Raw genomic sequence first — 16764 nt, forward strand, 5'->3', positions numbered from 1 at the left:
ATTTCTCATTACAATACATGTAATTTGGATTTGGGGATGTTTTGAACTAATTCAATTGAATTTGAAGCACACATATTAACAAATGTGTTAACAATAATTTTAACTCCCATAGTAAGTGTTGTATCATATGGTGTTCAGAGAAGATAATTATGCTGTACTTAACAGCTGCTCTAATAATAATTTGGATATTTCACAGAATGAACGCAGAAATTGCTATCAGTCCCGACTTCCATGTTATGTAGTTCTTTGAGATCTAAATGAAATACAACTTAAGTAGACAAAATATCCAGACAATTAACATCTGTTTAAGAATGCATAATATAACTTTCTGGTCTTAATACTCCTCGTTCCAGACTTGTTGATGACACAATGACATATCTCACGTGCATTTATGGAGCCGCTGCTGCCCAATAGCGTCCCGAGGCGGAGAAACCGAACAACAGAACTTTTTAATCTGAGATGCAGCGTGACGTTGTTGCAGAGTTTTGCTTAACACTAGAAAATGCACTGGATGCACTGGCTGGGGAGAGCTAACAGGTCAGGTCGGATGCAAATAGCTGTCGATAGGGGGCGTGAGGCAGGGAAAATGGCAATAGTTCTGTACTATGTCTTTAAAATATAATTTTAACCTATCTTTTAAAACATTTATGTATTCATTTTCTTTACTGGTTTTTTCAATTCAGGTGGAGTCAGTTCCAGCAATCATCAGTAAACAGGCAGTTTTACACCCTGGACAGGTCGCCAGTCCATCTCAGGGCCTCTTGTGTAACATTTTGTTGATGTAAAAAAGCTACAGAAAATTTGGAACTTGCTTGACTCACTTCAAAAAGTTGGATAATAACGATAAGATTTGCAATAATGATAAAAACAATAAATTGCTATGAGATTTGATCTTACTTCTGCACTGCTGCATTACATTTAAATCTGTTGTTACATAAAAGCATGTGTAATATTTTTTTTTTTGCCTGAAAACAATGATTATCTTTGGGACAACAGATAATCCTGCCTAATTAGATTTCAGACTGTTGCCAATTATACCACTCTAGGCTGCAGTTTGGTTCATTTAAAGGACTCCAAGCCAACAACATTTGTTAAACTGAATTTTCGACCCCACACAGCTTTCCCCATATATAATATTGTGCTTTATATCACTGAGGTATTTTTATTGAAGGATCAAAGATTATTTCTTTCCCCTCATTTTGCAATGCCAGGTTCAGTTTGTACCACAGACACTGTGTTTTTGTTTTCCATTACTATCTGTTTTGTCAGCAGTGCAAATTTAAATACCACACAACTTTGCTTAGTTGGGTGAAACATGTTTATTTCCCACAAGAGCTGTTGTGATTAATCTTCCTACCTCTGAATCCTTAGTGATCCTTGGTGTCATGCTGCCCTGAAATTGTGCTTTCAGTGAGCTCAGCTGACTTATGCACCGCTGAAAGTGATATCTTGACAGCACCTGAGCCGAAAATATCTCAGGTCAGAAATATTTAAAAATGAAAAAATGTTAATAATCTCATATTTTGTTATGTGTATAAACCATAAAATGGCAAATATTATATTTAAGACCCACTATAAACTTTTGGGCAAAGCAAAAAGGCTATTTGTATAATGCATTTAATGTACAAGACAATTTAAAGTGCTTTACATAAAGAATTTAAATCATTACAACAGAATGGAGAAGCATTAACAAGAACATTATAAACAAACTGAAAGAAGATATTTTATGTATATAATATGGTAGGTATAAACCATTAAAAATGTAAGGGGCAACTTTAAGCTTTTGCGCTTTAATACTTAAAGAAAATCAGTCAGAACCATAGACTGTATATAAAGAGATGGACGGAGTCTCCGTGGTTTCAGTAGAGCTGAATTGAAGCTCGGTGGGCGGTTCCTACCATCGCCATCTTGGCAGCGTCATGCGTGTCGTCTTGTCCGGAAAATACAAAAATGGGCAAAGAGGTGGAGCTGAGAGGGGAGTGTGAACGTCATGGTAGATGATTGACATCGAGGGAACTCCGAGCTTTCCGTAGCTAAGAGCTAACCAAGCTAACCCAGAAATAACAGGAGCTAACCAGCTAACGGAGGTAAACGGGCTAAAGCTAAGTCACGTTGCTAACCGTCTTAAAACCGCGGTTGTTCTATGTTCTCCTTACTTGAAGCCAGAGATTGGTACCTGTCAATCAAAAGGACACACCCTTTCGAGATTAAATTACTTTAAAACGGGCTAGTTAGAAAAAAATTCACTCCCCCCACAGTTGTCATGAAGGTAAATCTGACCTATTCACCGAAAATGGATTTTTGAACCATTTAATTTATATGCACGAAACATCACAATAAATGGTGAGGGTGACTGGCCAATCATTACAAGAAAAGTTTGCAGCAGGTTCTACTAGATATCAAAGATAGATCTGGATCCCGTTGAAATTGTGGATTATACAATCCAGAACAGGAAAATATAAGGGATATTTGGAACTTTCAAGAGAAATAATTAAGATATAAACATGCAACAAAGACCACAATATAGCTTAGACACTGTGGATTAATTGTAAATTAATTGAGGAATCTAATAGTGTATTCATATAAAATAAACATAGGATGGATGCTTTGTGGAGATCTGACTACTTAAAGTGCTTTTCTAGTTTATATTATATTGCCCAGTAACCCAACTACGTGCAACATCCTGTAAAATAATAATAAAAAAAAATTAGCCTTTCAATGTCTTATCTAAACATTTTAAAATGATATATGTATTTTATATATCCAAAAATAAAACACCTGAAAAAAATGTTATAAATACTGAAAATCTCTTGTTTTCCAGCTGCCATTAACATTTTTGGCAAATATTGCCATAATAACATTGCAAGACAGTCTTGGTTGATCTGCAGTCTTGATTCATGGCCTCCTTTTAACATGCAAGTAGTAAAATGTATCTCAAGTATGAAAGTGTCACTTTCCCAGAATAGATTCGTGTTAAAAGCATGAACTAGAAGACTTTGTTTTGGGTTGCATAAGCAAAACCAGGCAAACAGCTTTAAATAATTTGCCAGTCTTGAATAAAGCTACTCTCATTTCATGTGCTCGTATTGCTGCTCTGAGCATACTGCTCTTATCCTTTTAGCCTGTTCTGTCATTCAGAGGAGATTTTCAAAGGAGACTCATATTTCTATATTAAATGAGGAAAGGAAGCCCATCTTTCCCTTTATGGCTGTATCGATTACAACATTTTACACTGCATTCTAAACTTTCCGTCTAAAGAGAGATTAATTTAATCATACTTCGTATCACGTTTCCAAGCTGCAGCCAAAACCTTTGTATTTCTTTTTTTCATCTGTGTATTTGTACATGCTGTGGACTTCAAAGCTGCTGCCACCCCCAGGGTGCTGCTGTGCATCTACTTTGATTGTGTGCTGATGTGTGAGTGTGTGTGTGTAAGAATGTTTATATGTATCGGGAATCATGTTGTGTGGATGTTGGGTCAGGAATGACAGGAAGGTGTTTTACTTTGTTGTGTCACAGCATGTTAATGACAATCTACTTACCGACACTTAATGAGTTGCTGCTGCATAATTTATCTGAGTGTGTATATTTAATGAGAGTAGCAGCTGACTGTGCCAATTAGAAGCATAACTGACATGAACATAATACCAGCATTATTCTGTATACAGTAAATATGTTATTTTATTCTATAATGTTCAGTCACATTATATGATAGATTGATGAATATGGTTCATGTTCTGCAAATATTATATTAAGTTAGCACAGTTCTGACCGCTGATAGATGTATTTGTATAGATTAAGCAGTTTCTTGTTAAACCTTAGCTATCAACACGCTACTTATTCATGGATTATTGGTGAGGACTCGGTCTGATAACTCCCATAACCATCAAACATGCCTTTAAGAATATGATGTTTGCATTAAGAGCCCTGCAGTGATGTTACCAGACAACAGTTGGCCCAGTTTGCTTGTTTTTTTTTACATCCTGTAAAAGAAATTTGTATTTTAAACACTGATACAAGTTAGTTTCTCACAGTAGTGGGAGCAAGAGAACTTATGTGGTTAATAATAAGAATATTTACTATTTTTTTTTATTAATCTTCTAAGCGCCAGGCTATGTCTCCAGAAAGACAGCTTAAACTTGTTACCACTTTCAATCACTAGGTGGTAGATATTGGTCGTCAATGATTGGCTGCGGTTTGTCACCAGTCAATTGTTGCTATCCCAACCACCACAACACTGTGAAAAAATCCCGAGTTTCCTCGAGCATACCACATCTTCCTCTGTGCATGCAAGTCACTTCAGAGCCATACACAGTTCATCACAGAGCATGATGAAGGTCACTATAAATTATAATTTGAACAACAATGGGGAAAAAAATTCCATATTCACAAAAATCAGAACAGAGTTTTAAGACCTTTGTATTTTTGTCTGGTTTCCAAGGAAATGAGTCAAGAAAAAGGAAACTTGACAACTTGAGACTCAACTTGACAGTGTACCAATCCTCCAAATGCAGATTTCATTGCACCCTAAATATAAAGTCTTTTTTTTTATTCAGTGTTTTACAAAATGCAGTTGCAGCATATGTTAAAAGGATGTTTATACTTGCTACTGTGCTTGAATTAAACACGGGCTTTTGTGGGATCAGTCAGCAATATCTCACATAGGGATGAAAAGTTCTTTGAATAAACCCAACATGCAAGCAAATGAAGTGGTTGTTGATTGGGCAGCTCACAGCACAATACAATCAAACAATGCCGCTGTCAACAGTGCTCTAAAAACAGAGTGGGATCAGCTGTTTACTTGTGGAAATCTAATGCATTAAATGAATAAACATAGAATGCTGTTAAAATTAATGCTATTCTTTTAATTTACTAAGCGTCAAGAACCTTCTGGAAAAACTGAATTTAACCTGAAAGTGGAATGTTTTAATGTCTGAGGTGTGTTTTTTTAAGGAAGTTTGTCTGCTTTTAAGGACCAAGGTCCGCTTAGTGTCCTTGTAATTCAAGCCCTACTTGGCAGCATTAACACGCGGTGAAAATCATCTCTGGGGACAGAAATCAATAGAGTAAGTTTTTGGGACTATTTCACTTTACTGAGAGGCCTGTTTGTTGACTCCTTTGCATGTAAGATCAATAGGGCCTGGATGTCAGTGTTAGTCGATTTCTGTTTAATTCTGGTCCATTTCAGTGTTTTATCAGTGTTTATGCAGGGATTTAGTGACCACTGCCAATTCTGCAGTCAAGTGTAAGTCAATGAGCAAACCTTTACATTCACATGGTCTAGACAAAGAGTGTCAAATGCCAGTCTTCAAGGGCTGCTGTCTTGCAGGTTCTAGACGCTTCCCAGCTTCAACATACCTTACTAAAATTAATGGGTCATTGTGCAGAACTTGACAGCAAGCTGTTGGATCCATGTTAGAACTATTTGATTTGAAACAGGTGTGTTGGCGCAGGGAAACATCTAAAACCTGCTGGACAGCAACCCATGAGGAATATAATGTCTAGACCCCAGGTTTTTGTTGTCTCCATGCTCCAACATGCCTCACTGAAATGAATGAATGGATCCATTTGATTTGAATCAGGTGTGTTGGTGCTGGGAAACAACAAAAACTTGCCGGTTTACTGGTCCTTGAGGACTGGAGTTTGACACCCCTGGTCTAGACTGATGGTTCAACTTGAGATGGAAGAGTATTGTTAGGAAAGAGGTAACAGAGTTCTATATACTACAATTGTCTTGAACTCCTGCAGTGCAGACACAAAAAAAGAACAAGGTACTTTCATCTATTAGTTATGAGAACAGGAAAACGTTGCTCTGATCAAAAAGCAGCTAACAGGAATGGTGTGCAAGACACAGGCTAAATTAAGCTATTAAAAATATACTTGGTGAAAAATCCCATTTGTCATGGTACATAATAAAACATCCGGTTGATCTTCTGATATAAGTATTGTCAAATTTTTAGATGTATAAAATATGTCAAACTAAAGATGGACACCTGGTGTTCACGGCTTTGCAACACTAAACTGACAAAAGTCTGCTGACAAGTCTGTTTTTCGTTGACAGTTTAAAGCAAACCAAGGTGTTTTTACAAATTGTAGACACTTTGCACTCAGGTAATAGTAAAAGAATCAAATATACACTTTGTAAAGTGCTATTGTTACATGTTAAACCACAGTTATTTCTGTATAAAATAAACTGTACAAAGGTAAATTTATTCACTGTTTCCATGTTTATAGGCCAAATTTATTTAAGGTATTTGATGTGTTTATGTAAATAAACAGCCTTTGCAGGGACCATTTCGCACAACCCCAGGAGTAGAGTGGGCTTAAAATCAGCTGATTAATGACTAATGGGAAATTGCAACACTGTGCAAAAGGGAGGCATGAAAGTCATTTTTACGCAAGCACTACAGCCCATAAAATGTTATCAGCATTTTCCGGAGGGGCTGCAAAAACATGAAGAAGTCTTTCAAGTTGCCAACTCCTTGGTATGAAGTCCAGAAAATCTTAAAAAGGGACTTGTGAGAATGAAGCAGGTAATTCTCGCGAGTTAACAACGAGCAAGTGCATGAGCCGATAACAGCTTGTGCTTCTTACCCTGCTCTGCTTTCCTTTCCTTGTGTTGACATGTAGCATTGATATCAATTCAAAAACATTTATCATGACAGATACACTAAGTCATGAAAGAAGCCTTATCCACCACTGTGCACATATACCTCAATGTGAAACCAGATCCAACCAGGGAATACGCTGTTGGTTTTCTTTAGGACTGTTACTTTTATTAAAGCTTAAGCATGTTTGGACATGGGGAAGAATTAAACATCAAAACCCATCAGTGTATTCAAGTATATTTAAAGAATTGCATGTTTGAAGGTGAATTTAGTAAAAGATAAAAAAAAAAAAAAAAACTTATGACCTGCCTTTCACCTGGTGATCACTGGGATTGACTCCGGCTTCCCTGCAACCCTAATTGGATTAAGCGGTATAGAAAATGACTGAATGAATCTTATAACCTCCTCTGTTTGAAGGGCGCCCACAAAGGACATGTTGACATGACAAAACACTGGTTTTCATCTTGTTAATCTGTCTGTGTTCTTGTGTTTGTTACATCCTCAGAGCCTATTTATATTGTAATTGCTGATCTTGTTGGGACCAGTAGACCTTGTTGGGAACCAAATCTAAATCATAATAAGGAGAAAATAACTTCTGAAGTCCTGGTTGGGGTTTAGCTTGTTTCATAGGACAGAAAAATTGGTTTTCTCGAGGGGACAAGAATCCCTGCAACAGACTGGCAATCTGTTCAGGCTGTACCATAACTCACGCCCAAAAACTACTGGGATGGGTTCGAACTTCCCCGCAACCTTTAATCAGACTAAGCGGTATGGATTATGAATGAATGAATGAATGAATGAGTCGACAAGAGCAAAGTTAGTTTTTGTCTGATTATTTCATATCCCGCAAGAAGCTGTGACTACAGTGGGTTGGGGATTTGTATGGAGTGTCCATGTCTTCATGTGCCTTACATGTGTTGTATAGATTTTCACACTTCCTCCACACCTCAGCAGGCTTTCTGTTTAAAAAAAAAATCCATTCAACCACGTTGTGTCTCTCATATCAGCAGGAAAACAGAAATGACAACTCTTTGCTTCCTTGCCTTTGAGCATTAAATCTGCCCTTTAAAATTTTGACCAATCAAAAAAGTTTTCTTGGATATCACACAATAACAACACCTGCTCAGATGGTGTTTTGATAACAAGTCCAAACAAATCCCAAAGCAGGGCTGCAAGAACAAAATGACATTATTAAGGTCTTGCCACATTGAGCACAAGAAGAAAGTTCTCGTGTAGAGCTTTCAGGAAATTGCTTGGTCTGGGCTGTATACATCTGTCCTCGCTGGGCTTTCAGTACCAAGAAACACAAGCTTTTATGAGTGTGTTTCAGCATGGCCAAATGTGCTGCTGCTGTCAGCTATGCTGTTGCAGGGAAAACTATAGGCATCTCAACATAATGTGAAATAGTGACAGAACAAAAGAATTTCTGTTTGTGCAGCTTGATAAAAAATTCTGTACTTTTATTCAGCGTTCCCTTAAAAATAATTTATTTAAGGTGGAGGTTTCTTTTGTGTCTCCTGAATGAGATGAGTGAATAGCTGAGAGGGGAGCTATCATATTCAAAAATATACTTTTTCTGACTGTATATAAATCCCATGTTTGTTTTATTTCAAGTCAGTAAGTTTTAATGTCAATCCAATCCCAGAAAGTTGCCATGTTTGGGCCAAATTCAGGCCATCTTTGACACTTACTCTTCAGTTATAGCATTGGTAAGTATTAAGTTGGCCAGAAGTGGACTATTTGTCAGTTGCCAGCCTGGCTTGGATTATGAAAAGTATCACGTGGGCCATGCGTGCTCCAGATATTAGTAGTTTGCCTGGACATAGGTTGCAGCAAGAATTTAATGGGACAGAAGTGGTCCTGATGCGGGAAGCCGGTCTGGATGCAGAACATGTTGTGATCATGTGGCGGCCACACTCGCAGTTGGTCAACGCTATAAACAAGGCCAAATTTGGGCCAAATAAAAATGCACACTGGGGCCATATTTAAGCAAAAAAATTTTTTGCCATCTTGGATAAAGCTGCAACTGAAAGATCTTTTAAAGTGAAACAAAACACAGGGGCTGAAGTTTAATAATCCTGCAACAGACCTCCTGATTCAGACTTTGTTAAAAAACAGCCTTTTAGTGGCAGTTTCTATTGCCTTTAAATGTTATACATAAAAAAAAAAAAAAAAAAGAGAAAATCATGTCTGGACAGAAATAACTAAGATTTTGTTCAAAGTTATGTGACGAGACTAGGCTGTAGAGATAGTTTGCCTGATCTGTTCATCAGTTTTTCATTTTTCTTGAAACCAATGTATTAATTTAGTCAGTCTGTGCTTAGAGAAGCTTTTCCAAATGACATTCATCAGTCGTGGACACTCTTAGCAGTGCAGTGCAGGCCAGCTTTTCCAAGCTCCAATGCTAAATAAACTCCTTTAATGCCGGTGCAAATGGGATTTTATATGTGGCATTTCAAGTGAGATTCATTAACAGCAGCTGGTGATATTAAACACGGAACCATGTAAATAAACAAAGTTGTAAATGGCGATTGCGAATGCCACTCTATGCTGCAGACAGCACAGCATTCTTAATCAGGGCTTGGTGATATGGAAATATTCATTTGCAGGGAAATTGAGAGGAACAATGATCTTGTGTGTTTACTCTGCTGCCTTGACATCACATCAACACAGAATCTGGATTTTTTAATGTTCTCTTTGAAATTAGAGCTGACTAATTCTATACTGGGCCATTTTTATTTTAACATGCAAGTCAGAAAGTTTTATTGGGTGTTGTCTGTCACCATGTCATCACCCTGATCCCTGATGTATGATCTCTGAACCAGCTGATGAGTTAGTGCCGCTAGAATCTCTCAGCTTTCCTGCCTGGCAGTGCTGTGGCTCATTAAAAAGAACTGGTTTTAAGTTCAATCCTGGCTTCAAAACAACATCAGAACTGTCTCAGTCTCCAGTCATGTCTCAGGTTTCGTATATTTATGTAAGACCTGGTCATGTTTGATCAAAGTATTGCAGCTGGTATACTTTACAGGTATGTGATTGAGCTCAGAATGAAGGTTGACTCTGTAAATGAGTGTGGTTTGTTTGAGTTAAGGTTGCCAGATGCAAAAGCAGATGGTCCCTTTGCACCATACACCCCTGCCGCAGAGTGTCTTTCATTGCTTTGACAAATCAGTTACTAGAAGAATTTCCAAACATCTTCAGCATCCCCATTTGCTGTGTTTTTTATTAAAATCAACAAGATCTGCTAACAATTTAATCAGTAAAATCATCAGTAAAATGCAAAGTAAAAAAATTCAGTCTTTATTTCTATGTTCGTAGTTACTTTCTTGCAGACAACAGTCCAACAGTCCTGCTCTTTTCTGCAAAGTCCATCAGATAGTAAGTCACACTCAGGCTTCTGCACTGCCACTGCCTTTACAGTCTTATAAAACTAAATGCAGGAGACAAAACAGAGCTCCATTAAATACTTGATGCAGCCATTAATATAGTCTGTTCCCTCTGCAGCTTTCATATATGCCTGTGGACTCATAAAACCACTGACCCAGATGGCTACAGGGTTGTGGAACGCATGCAGTAATTTTGTGTGAATGTCAGCAGCAGTGCATGCCTCCCATATGTCCACGCGGAGAGACGTACTTCAGGTGAGCTGCTTGTAGAGTGAGAATCTGCACCGTGTGCTGATTCACAGATATTGTGTGACCCAAGTTCAGGTCCAGAGGGAGATAGAGAGAGAGGGAAAGAAGAACATGACTGAAGCCAAGCATGAAGAGAGCAGCCGGGGTTGTGTGCAAGAACAACCTCTGCATGTGGAATGAGTTCTCTAGGCAGGAGGTAGAGGAGAGAGGAGGAGGGCACACTTGTGCAAGCACACACACACACAAACGTGGTATGTTAACAGCACACCAGCTTTTGTGCCGGTGTTTGCACATACGTTGTGTATGTGTTATGTGCTAGATGGTGGAGTGTGCATGAGAGAAGATGGAGCTGCAAAACACTGATTGGCTGTTGCGCCCTTGTGGGGTGTGGCCAGAATATGAATGCCTGCCTCGCTTGCCTTTCGCTTTGGCAGGTTCTGGGGACAGTGACTGGAGAGGGATGGGGTGTTTGAGAGTGTGTGTGTGGCGGGGAGAGCATCGGCACTCGTGAGAGAGTGGAGGAAAGAAAAGGGAAGGGGGAGGAACAGAGAGAGAGGCTGTGAAGAGAAAAGAGGGAGCTTTAGGCAGCGGGGCTGGACTACTGCTCAAACACTGCAGTCTTTCTTTTGCTTCTCTGAGGAAACTGTTTCTTCTTCTTGCTCCTTCTTCTCCCGCTGAATTGCCATGACCCTGATGGACACCTTGATCTCTTTGCCAACCTAGAGAGGAGGAAAGGAACGCTGTAGCGCAGGAGAGAGATACAAGAGGAGGCGACACTGCACACTTTGCCTCACTGATGAGAATCTGGAAATGAATTAACTACCGTCAGCATAGAGGGGGAAAGCAGAGAGGAGCACAGTAGTAGAGTTGGAGAGCATGAGCTGCCAGGTGTGCGAAGAATAGGCTGCAAAGAGACGCAAAGTAACCCTAAAACCCTTTTCTGAGGCAAAAGGGACAAGTTAGGGAGGACGCATCCTGCAAGAAGGGAATTAGGCAAAGGAAGTGATTCCATGGGAGTGCTACTTCAAGAAGCCAAAGATCGGTCCAGTCAGGAGCTTCATTCATTATTCATTTGTCTTTCTTATCTTCTTCTCACATCCATAACACCATCTTTACCTCTCATCTCCTTGTCGATTTGAGTTCTTTCTTTTTGCATGTCAGCAAAAGCACATCGACAGCCACAACCAACATGCTGAACGCTCAAATATAACTGAGACCACAGCTCGGCTTGTGTTGTTAGTGGATGTGCCATCTGTTACTGAGTAAAAGAAATTCATTTAGCCAAAGCAAGGGGTGCTGGTAATTCCTGGCCAGGGGGCCACCAGATCAGGAACTTCTCATGAGATCAGGTAGGACGCTTCTGGATAATAATTTTGTCACCTCCAAGCAGCCGGAGAGGTTAAGCTTTTCAGTCGTTTGACTGATTGAACTGTTATGAGATGAAACTACAAACCAGCTTATCGCACGGGCACCTGCGGTTTAGGGATTACACAAAGGGTGACAGGGATGTGCAGCTGTATATGTGTATGGCAGGACTATGTCCTAAATACACAGAATTATACAAGTGTTGTGCCAGGATTATGCAAAGTCTCTTGCTAAATATAATGGCACTATAAGATTAAAGAGAAGAACTTTATTCAAGGGAAGAGCAGCACTCTATCTCCAATAGATTAACTCAGATCAAGTGTGACCGGCATATAATTAAATCAGCAGTACCAGAGTTTGTTGTGTGGGGGTCTTAATTATTTGGGGTTGAATCCAGCCCTCAGTCCCCCGATGGAGTAACTCCTGGTTGCCTGATTGTGGACTTTGCTCAGAACTGAAGTGGACAAAGTGACTATTGAAGACTTTTGAAGGCTCATTTAACTCCCACAATGAGACGCTCAAGCACAGACGAGACTCCGTACCGACGCAGTCCCTCTCTGGACAGCAAACCTGACACTCCGCCGTTCACCTCTGGGTTTCACCGTTTCAGCGGGGAGTTCGAGTATAAGCGGCCGCCTTTTGCCTTTGGCTTCCACACGACGAAGGGGCCGCAGAACTCCAAGGGGCGCTACGCCCAGGGAAAGAAGTATGTGGTGTTTTACCTGGACCTCTCCTTCATCTTCCTTCTAGAACTGCGGCGCTGCAGGATGGCCGAGGGTTGCATGATGGCCCTGCGTTATGGAATGGTCTTCTTCAACCTCCTTTTCTGGGTAAGTTTTTAATAATCTTTTCGTGTATCAGTGTGTGGCTTCGTTTTGGGAGGCATTTGTTGGCAGAAATGGATGCTTTACTTTGTTGAGCTCAACCTTTCTCTTTCTCTAGCTCTCTGATTTCTCTTGTCTTGTTTGAAAGAAGCTCTTTTTTTATGTATTCATGCAATCACGGTGATGATAAATGAGTGAGGAGGGGCGATGTGAGGAAGAGAAAGATCATGCATTTAGATCATGTTGTACAAAGCCCATTGTGTGGGTGAGTGATGCTTTTTCTCTTCCCAATACAGTAGTTATAGTGTGGGTGTACTCTGCATTGTTTTCTGTGTTAAGCTGTGGCATATTGGGAGCTTGCATTGTGTGCAGACTTTAATCACAGTGTTGCAATTGTGCTGCAGTTGTTCACCTACCTCTGCCACTTTCCTTCTCCCAGCACAAGAGCACTTCACAGTCCATCAAAGCATCTGCTGTCAGTCTGCTCTATCTGGTTGATCGTATCTGTTTGCTGTGGGGATGTTGGAGCTCCAGTGTGTCTTCCTCTGTCAGTGTCACTCTGATAGTCCCACAGCAGATCACTTTCATTTGCACTGTGACGCCTGTCGTGCTCCCTTGGTGAACTTCACATTTAAAGATCCTTAGCTTGTGTATTCTTCGCCACAGACTCCTGCTGTGTAATCTGTCGTAACTTGTGACAATGTTTTGAAGGGAATCTAGCCTCTGTGGTTACTTCTGTGGGATTGCTTGATTTGTCAAGTGTCTGTTCTTATCGGAAACAGAATGAAATGAGGCCTTGAATGTTGGAACGTAATCTAGCTACCACAATGCAATCTCCCCGCAAGGAATGAGTGACCTCTTCACCTGTACGCCTGTTATCAGCTACAACTGCTGTCAAAAAGGGGGATGATGGTGTTTGCTATTAGTGCATTGTGTGTGAGTGTTGCTGCTGGGGATAAATAATGATCACAAGGAGCTATGCAGCCTTTTCCTCTTGAGAAGTCAGCTTTGTTATGAGCCTCCAGGTTAGAGAAGAGGGGCTGCAATTTTAAACCAGACATCGATCTGCAAGTGGCTGCAACTAAATGTTGGATGATTCAACAACAGTCTTAACAAGTCTTGATTTCCACAATTTTCCGACAGTAGAAGCAAAGAAGATCACACACCTGATGTAATTTGGTCGACCTTTAGTTTTACTGTCAGAGAGACCCATTAAATGAAATCTTGCAGGGAAAATTATGGTGATAATCTTGGTTTCATCTCTCTGGTGGATTATTTTTATTAGTGGGATTTCTTGCACCTCCACAATAACTGTTAATAAACCGACACATTTTCATGATAATTGATGTATGAAAAACAGCACTTCCTTGATTAAACCAAGCAGCAGAAGTGTAAAAGTGCTGAAACAATCTTTGGAAACACAGACATTCATCAGACATGAGGTGTCTCCACAGTGCAAGATGAATAAAATGATCCAGTTGAGGAATTACTCATTATTAATTTATTGATATCTTCCTGTAATCCCAATCATGTGATGAAATAATGCCATATGTATCATGTGTGTGTGTGTGTGTGTGTGTGTGTGTGTGTGTGTGTGTGTATATATATATATATATATATATATATATATATATATATATATATACACTACTCACAAAAAGTTAGGGATATTTGGCTTTCAGGTGAAATTTATGGAAAATGCAATATGTTCATGCTACAGTGATATAATATCATAAAAGTAAGACATTTAAGTAGAAGGATGCACTACTGATCTCCTCATCTCAAAAAATTCATTCAACACAAAAGGTAACAACAATGGTAGTTACACCACAACAAAAAATTTGAACGTCTCAATATCTCGTCATGTGCTCTTGAGCATCAATTACAGCTTGACAACGACGTCTCATGCTGTTCACAAGGCAACTTATTGCCTGCTGAGGCATGGCATCCCACTCTTCTTGAAGGGCAGCCCTCAGGTCATTGAGGTTCTGGGGTGCAGGGTTTCGAGCCTCTACACGACGGCTCAGCTGATCCCACAGGTTTTCAATGGGATTCAGGTCTGGAGAGAGTGCAGGCCATTCCATTTGAGGCACACCAGTCTCCAACAGCCGTTCCCTGATGATGCGGCCTCGATGAGCAGGAGCATTGTCGTCCATGAAGATGAAATTAGGCCTGTGCTGTTCATGTAGGGGCACAATCACTGGATTAATGATGTTATTCAGGTAGTATGGGCTTGTCACTGTACCATTCACAAAGTGTAGGGCAGTTCTGTACCAAGTGGACACCCCTGTCCACACTGTAACACCGCCACCACCAAAAGCTCGCCTGGTGACAACAGTGGCTGATGCATAGCGCTCTCCCTGACGTCTCCAACATCGTTGCCGGCCATCATTTCTGCTCAGTGTGAATCGACTTTCATCAGAGAACAGCACTGAGGCCCACTGGTTCCTCGTCCAGCGTAAATGCTCCCTGGCCCATGCAAGACGATGATGCCTGTGCCTGGTGGTGTGGTCAGGTACCCGTGCAGGTCGTCTAGCACGCAGACCACGCTGATGGAAACGGTTTCGAATGGTCTGACGTGACACTTGGGTGCCTCTCACCTCTCTTAAACGTGCCTGGAGTTGAGTGGCATTCATCATCCGGTTTCTCAGGGCAGTGTTCACAATGTAGCGGTCATCAGCACGGGATGTGGCCAAAGGACGTCCACTTCTAGGCCTTTCTGTGACTCTTCCAGTCTCTGGATATCTCTGTTGCAACCTGCTGATGACACTCTGTGACACTCCAAGCTCAGTGGCCACTTCTGTCTGAGAACGTCCTGTTTGAAGCATCGCAATGGCAAGGGACTGTTGTTCCATTGTTAGGTGTCGTCTTGGTCTCATGATGTCAAAATGTGAACAGCATGATGAGGACAACTGTTTAAACACCAGCTCTAATTGAACCAGGACATTTATTGGTCAATTCAAGGATCACACACCTGCCGTGATTTTTGCCGTTAAGCTCCTTGTTAGAGAACAGCAACTTGTGCAAAGTTTATTGAAACATTTAACAGTTGGACATGTGCATTTAAAAGCTTAGAGAAGATCACATTAAGTTCACCTGTACAGGTTTGAATGCATTTTAGGCTTGTTGTGAAATTTCACCCAAAAGCTGAATATCCCTAACTTTTTGTGAATAGTGTGTGTATATATATATATATATATATATATATATATATATATATATATATATATATATATATATATATATATATATATATATACATACCCAACATTTGTTTTAACCTGTGTTTAACAAACAGAAACAAAATCATTGTCAACGCCTCCACTGACCAGTTTCCTTGTTTTGTAGAAAACATTGACACAAGTAGACTTTGATACCGGTGACACAGCTTATAAAATGTAAGGACTGCCCACAGTCCATATTTTTATTTTTCCTTCTCTTTATGGTGCTCTATTCTTTCTCAGTAGGAAACAGAAGACTGCAGGCAGGCCTGTCAAGCACACACTGTGTCTGTGTAGTTATAGTCAAATAAATTTTGCAGAATGGGTCTTATTCTTTCCTGCAAACATAACCAAGGACCTTACAGTAAACTAATAAATAAAACACTAAAGCATAAATGATCTAAAATTGTGCATTACTTACTTTTTTCCCCCCTCAAAGTAAAGCCTCTGAAGCAGAGAGCGTCTTTGAAAGAGCCAAACACAGTAAGTTAGCCACTTCGACAGCAAATATAATCAGGAGGAGAATCAGTCTGTCTGCCAAGAGCAGTCAGTGTGAAGCAACTTGTTATGTTGCAGATACGCATCGACAACTAGAAAGTGACGAACGGCACATTCTGAGAAAACCATTAATCAGAAGTGCTCATGTTGTTAGTGACACCTTAAATGACTAGAATTAAATTTAAAATGTCTTTGTTGAGACAGTAAAGGAACAATATGACTCCACATGCTGTATGAGAGCACAAAGTCTATGCATATCATTCTGTTAAAGAAACACTCCAAACTATGCTTTCAGTATAAAAAATTCAACTTGTCTGATCCCTAGTCTTTGTATTATATACAGTATTAATAACATCTGTGCTTTCTATGTCTCTTTTGTTTCTCCTCTTGCAGAATAAAGAACAGCTTTACTGTAATTTACATGTTATGTGATTATGATGACCCCGATAGAGGCCACAAGCTGAAATGGGGTGGCAGTGGTGCTTTTCTTGGCTGAACTTTTGATCCAACTTATCGATTTTCATCCTCTTTTCGTTTCAAAGAACACATTCTGCCCGCAGTTCCTCTTGTGAATCTTTTTCCTTCCTGTTCAGATATTACATATCAGTTTCTC

The 16764-nt window shown here is 40.0% G+C and overlaps 1 protein-coding gene across 2 annotated transcripts in view; it reads left to right on the forward strand.

Annotated features, from left to right (window-relative positions):
* Nucleotides 1-16764, forward strand: part of tspan4a (tetraspanin 4a) — a gene marked incomplete at its 5' end in the record, with an annotated part of 202685 nt that overhangs the window by 34564 nt on the left and 151357 nt on the right. The window contains one exon of one of the 2 annotated variants that reach the window (XM_079265094.1): nt 12359-12438. In XM_079265094.1, the coding sequence (XP_079121220.1) occupies nt 12376-12438 (63 nt within the window). Of the gene's footprint in view, nt 1-12117; nt 12439-16764 lie in introns of those variants that run through there. The other variant, XM_079265093.1, reaches the window with a different exon arrangement.

Source organism: Telmatherina bonti (assembly GCF_933228915.1).
Source record: "Telmatherina bonti genome assembly, chromosome: 1".
NCBI lineage: Eukaryota > Metazoa > Chordata > Actinopteri > Atheriniformes > Telmatherinidae > Telmatherina > Telmatherina bonti.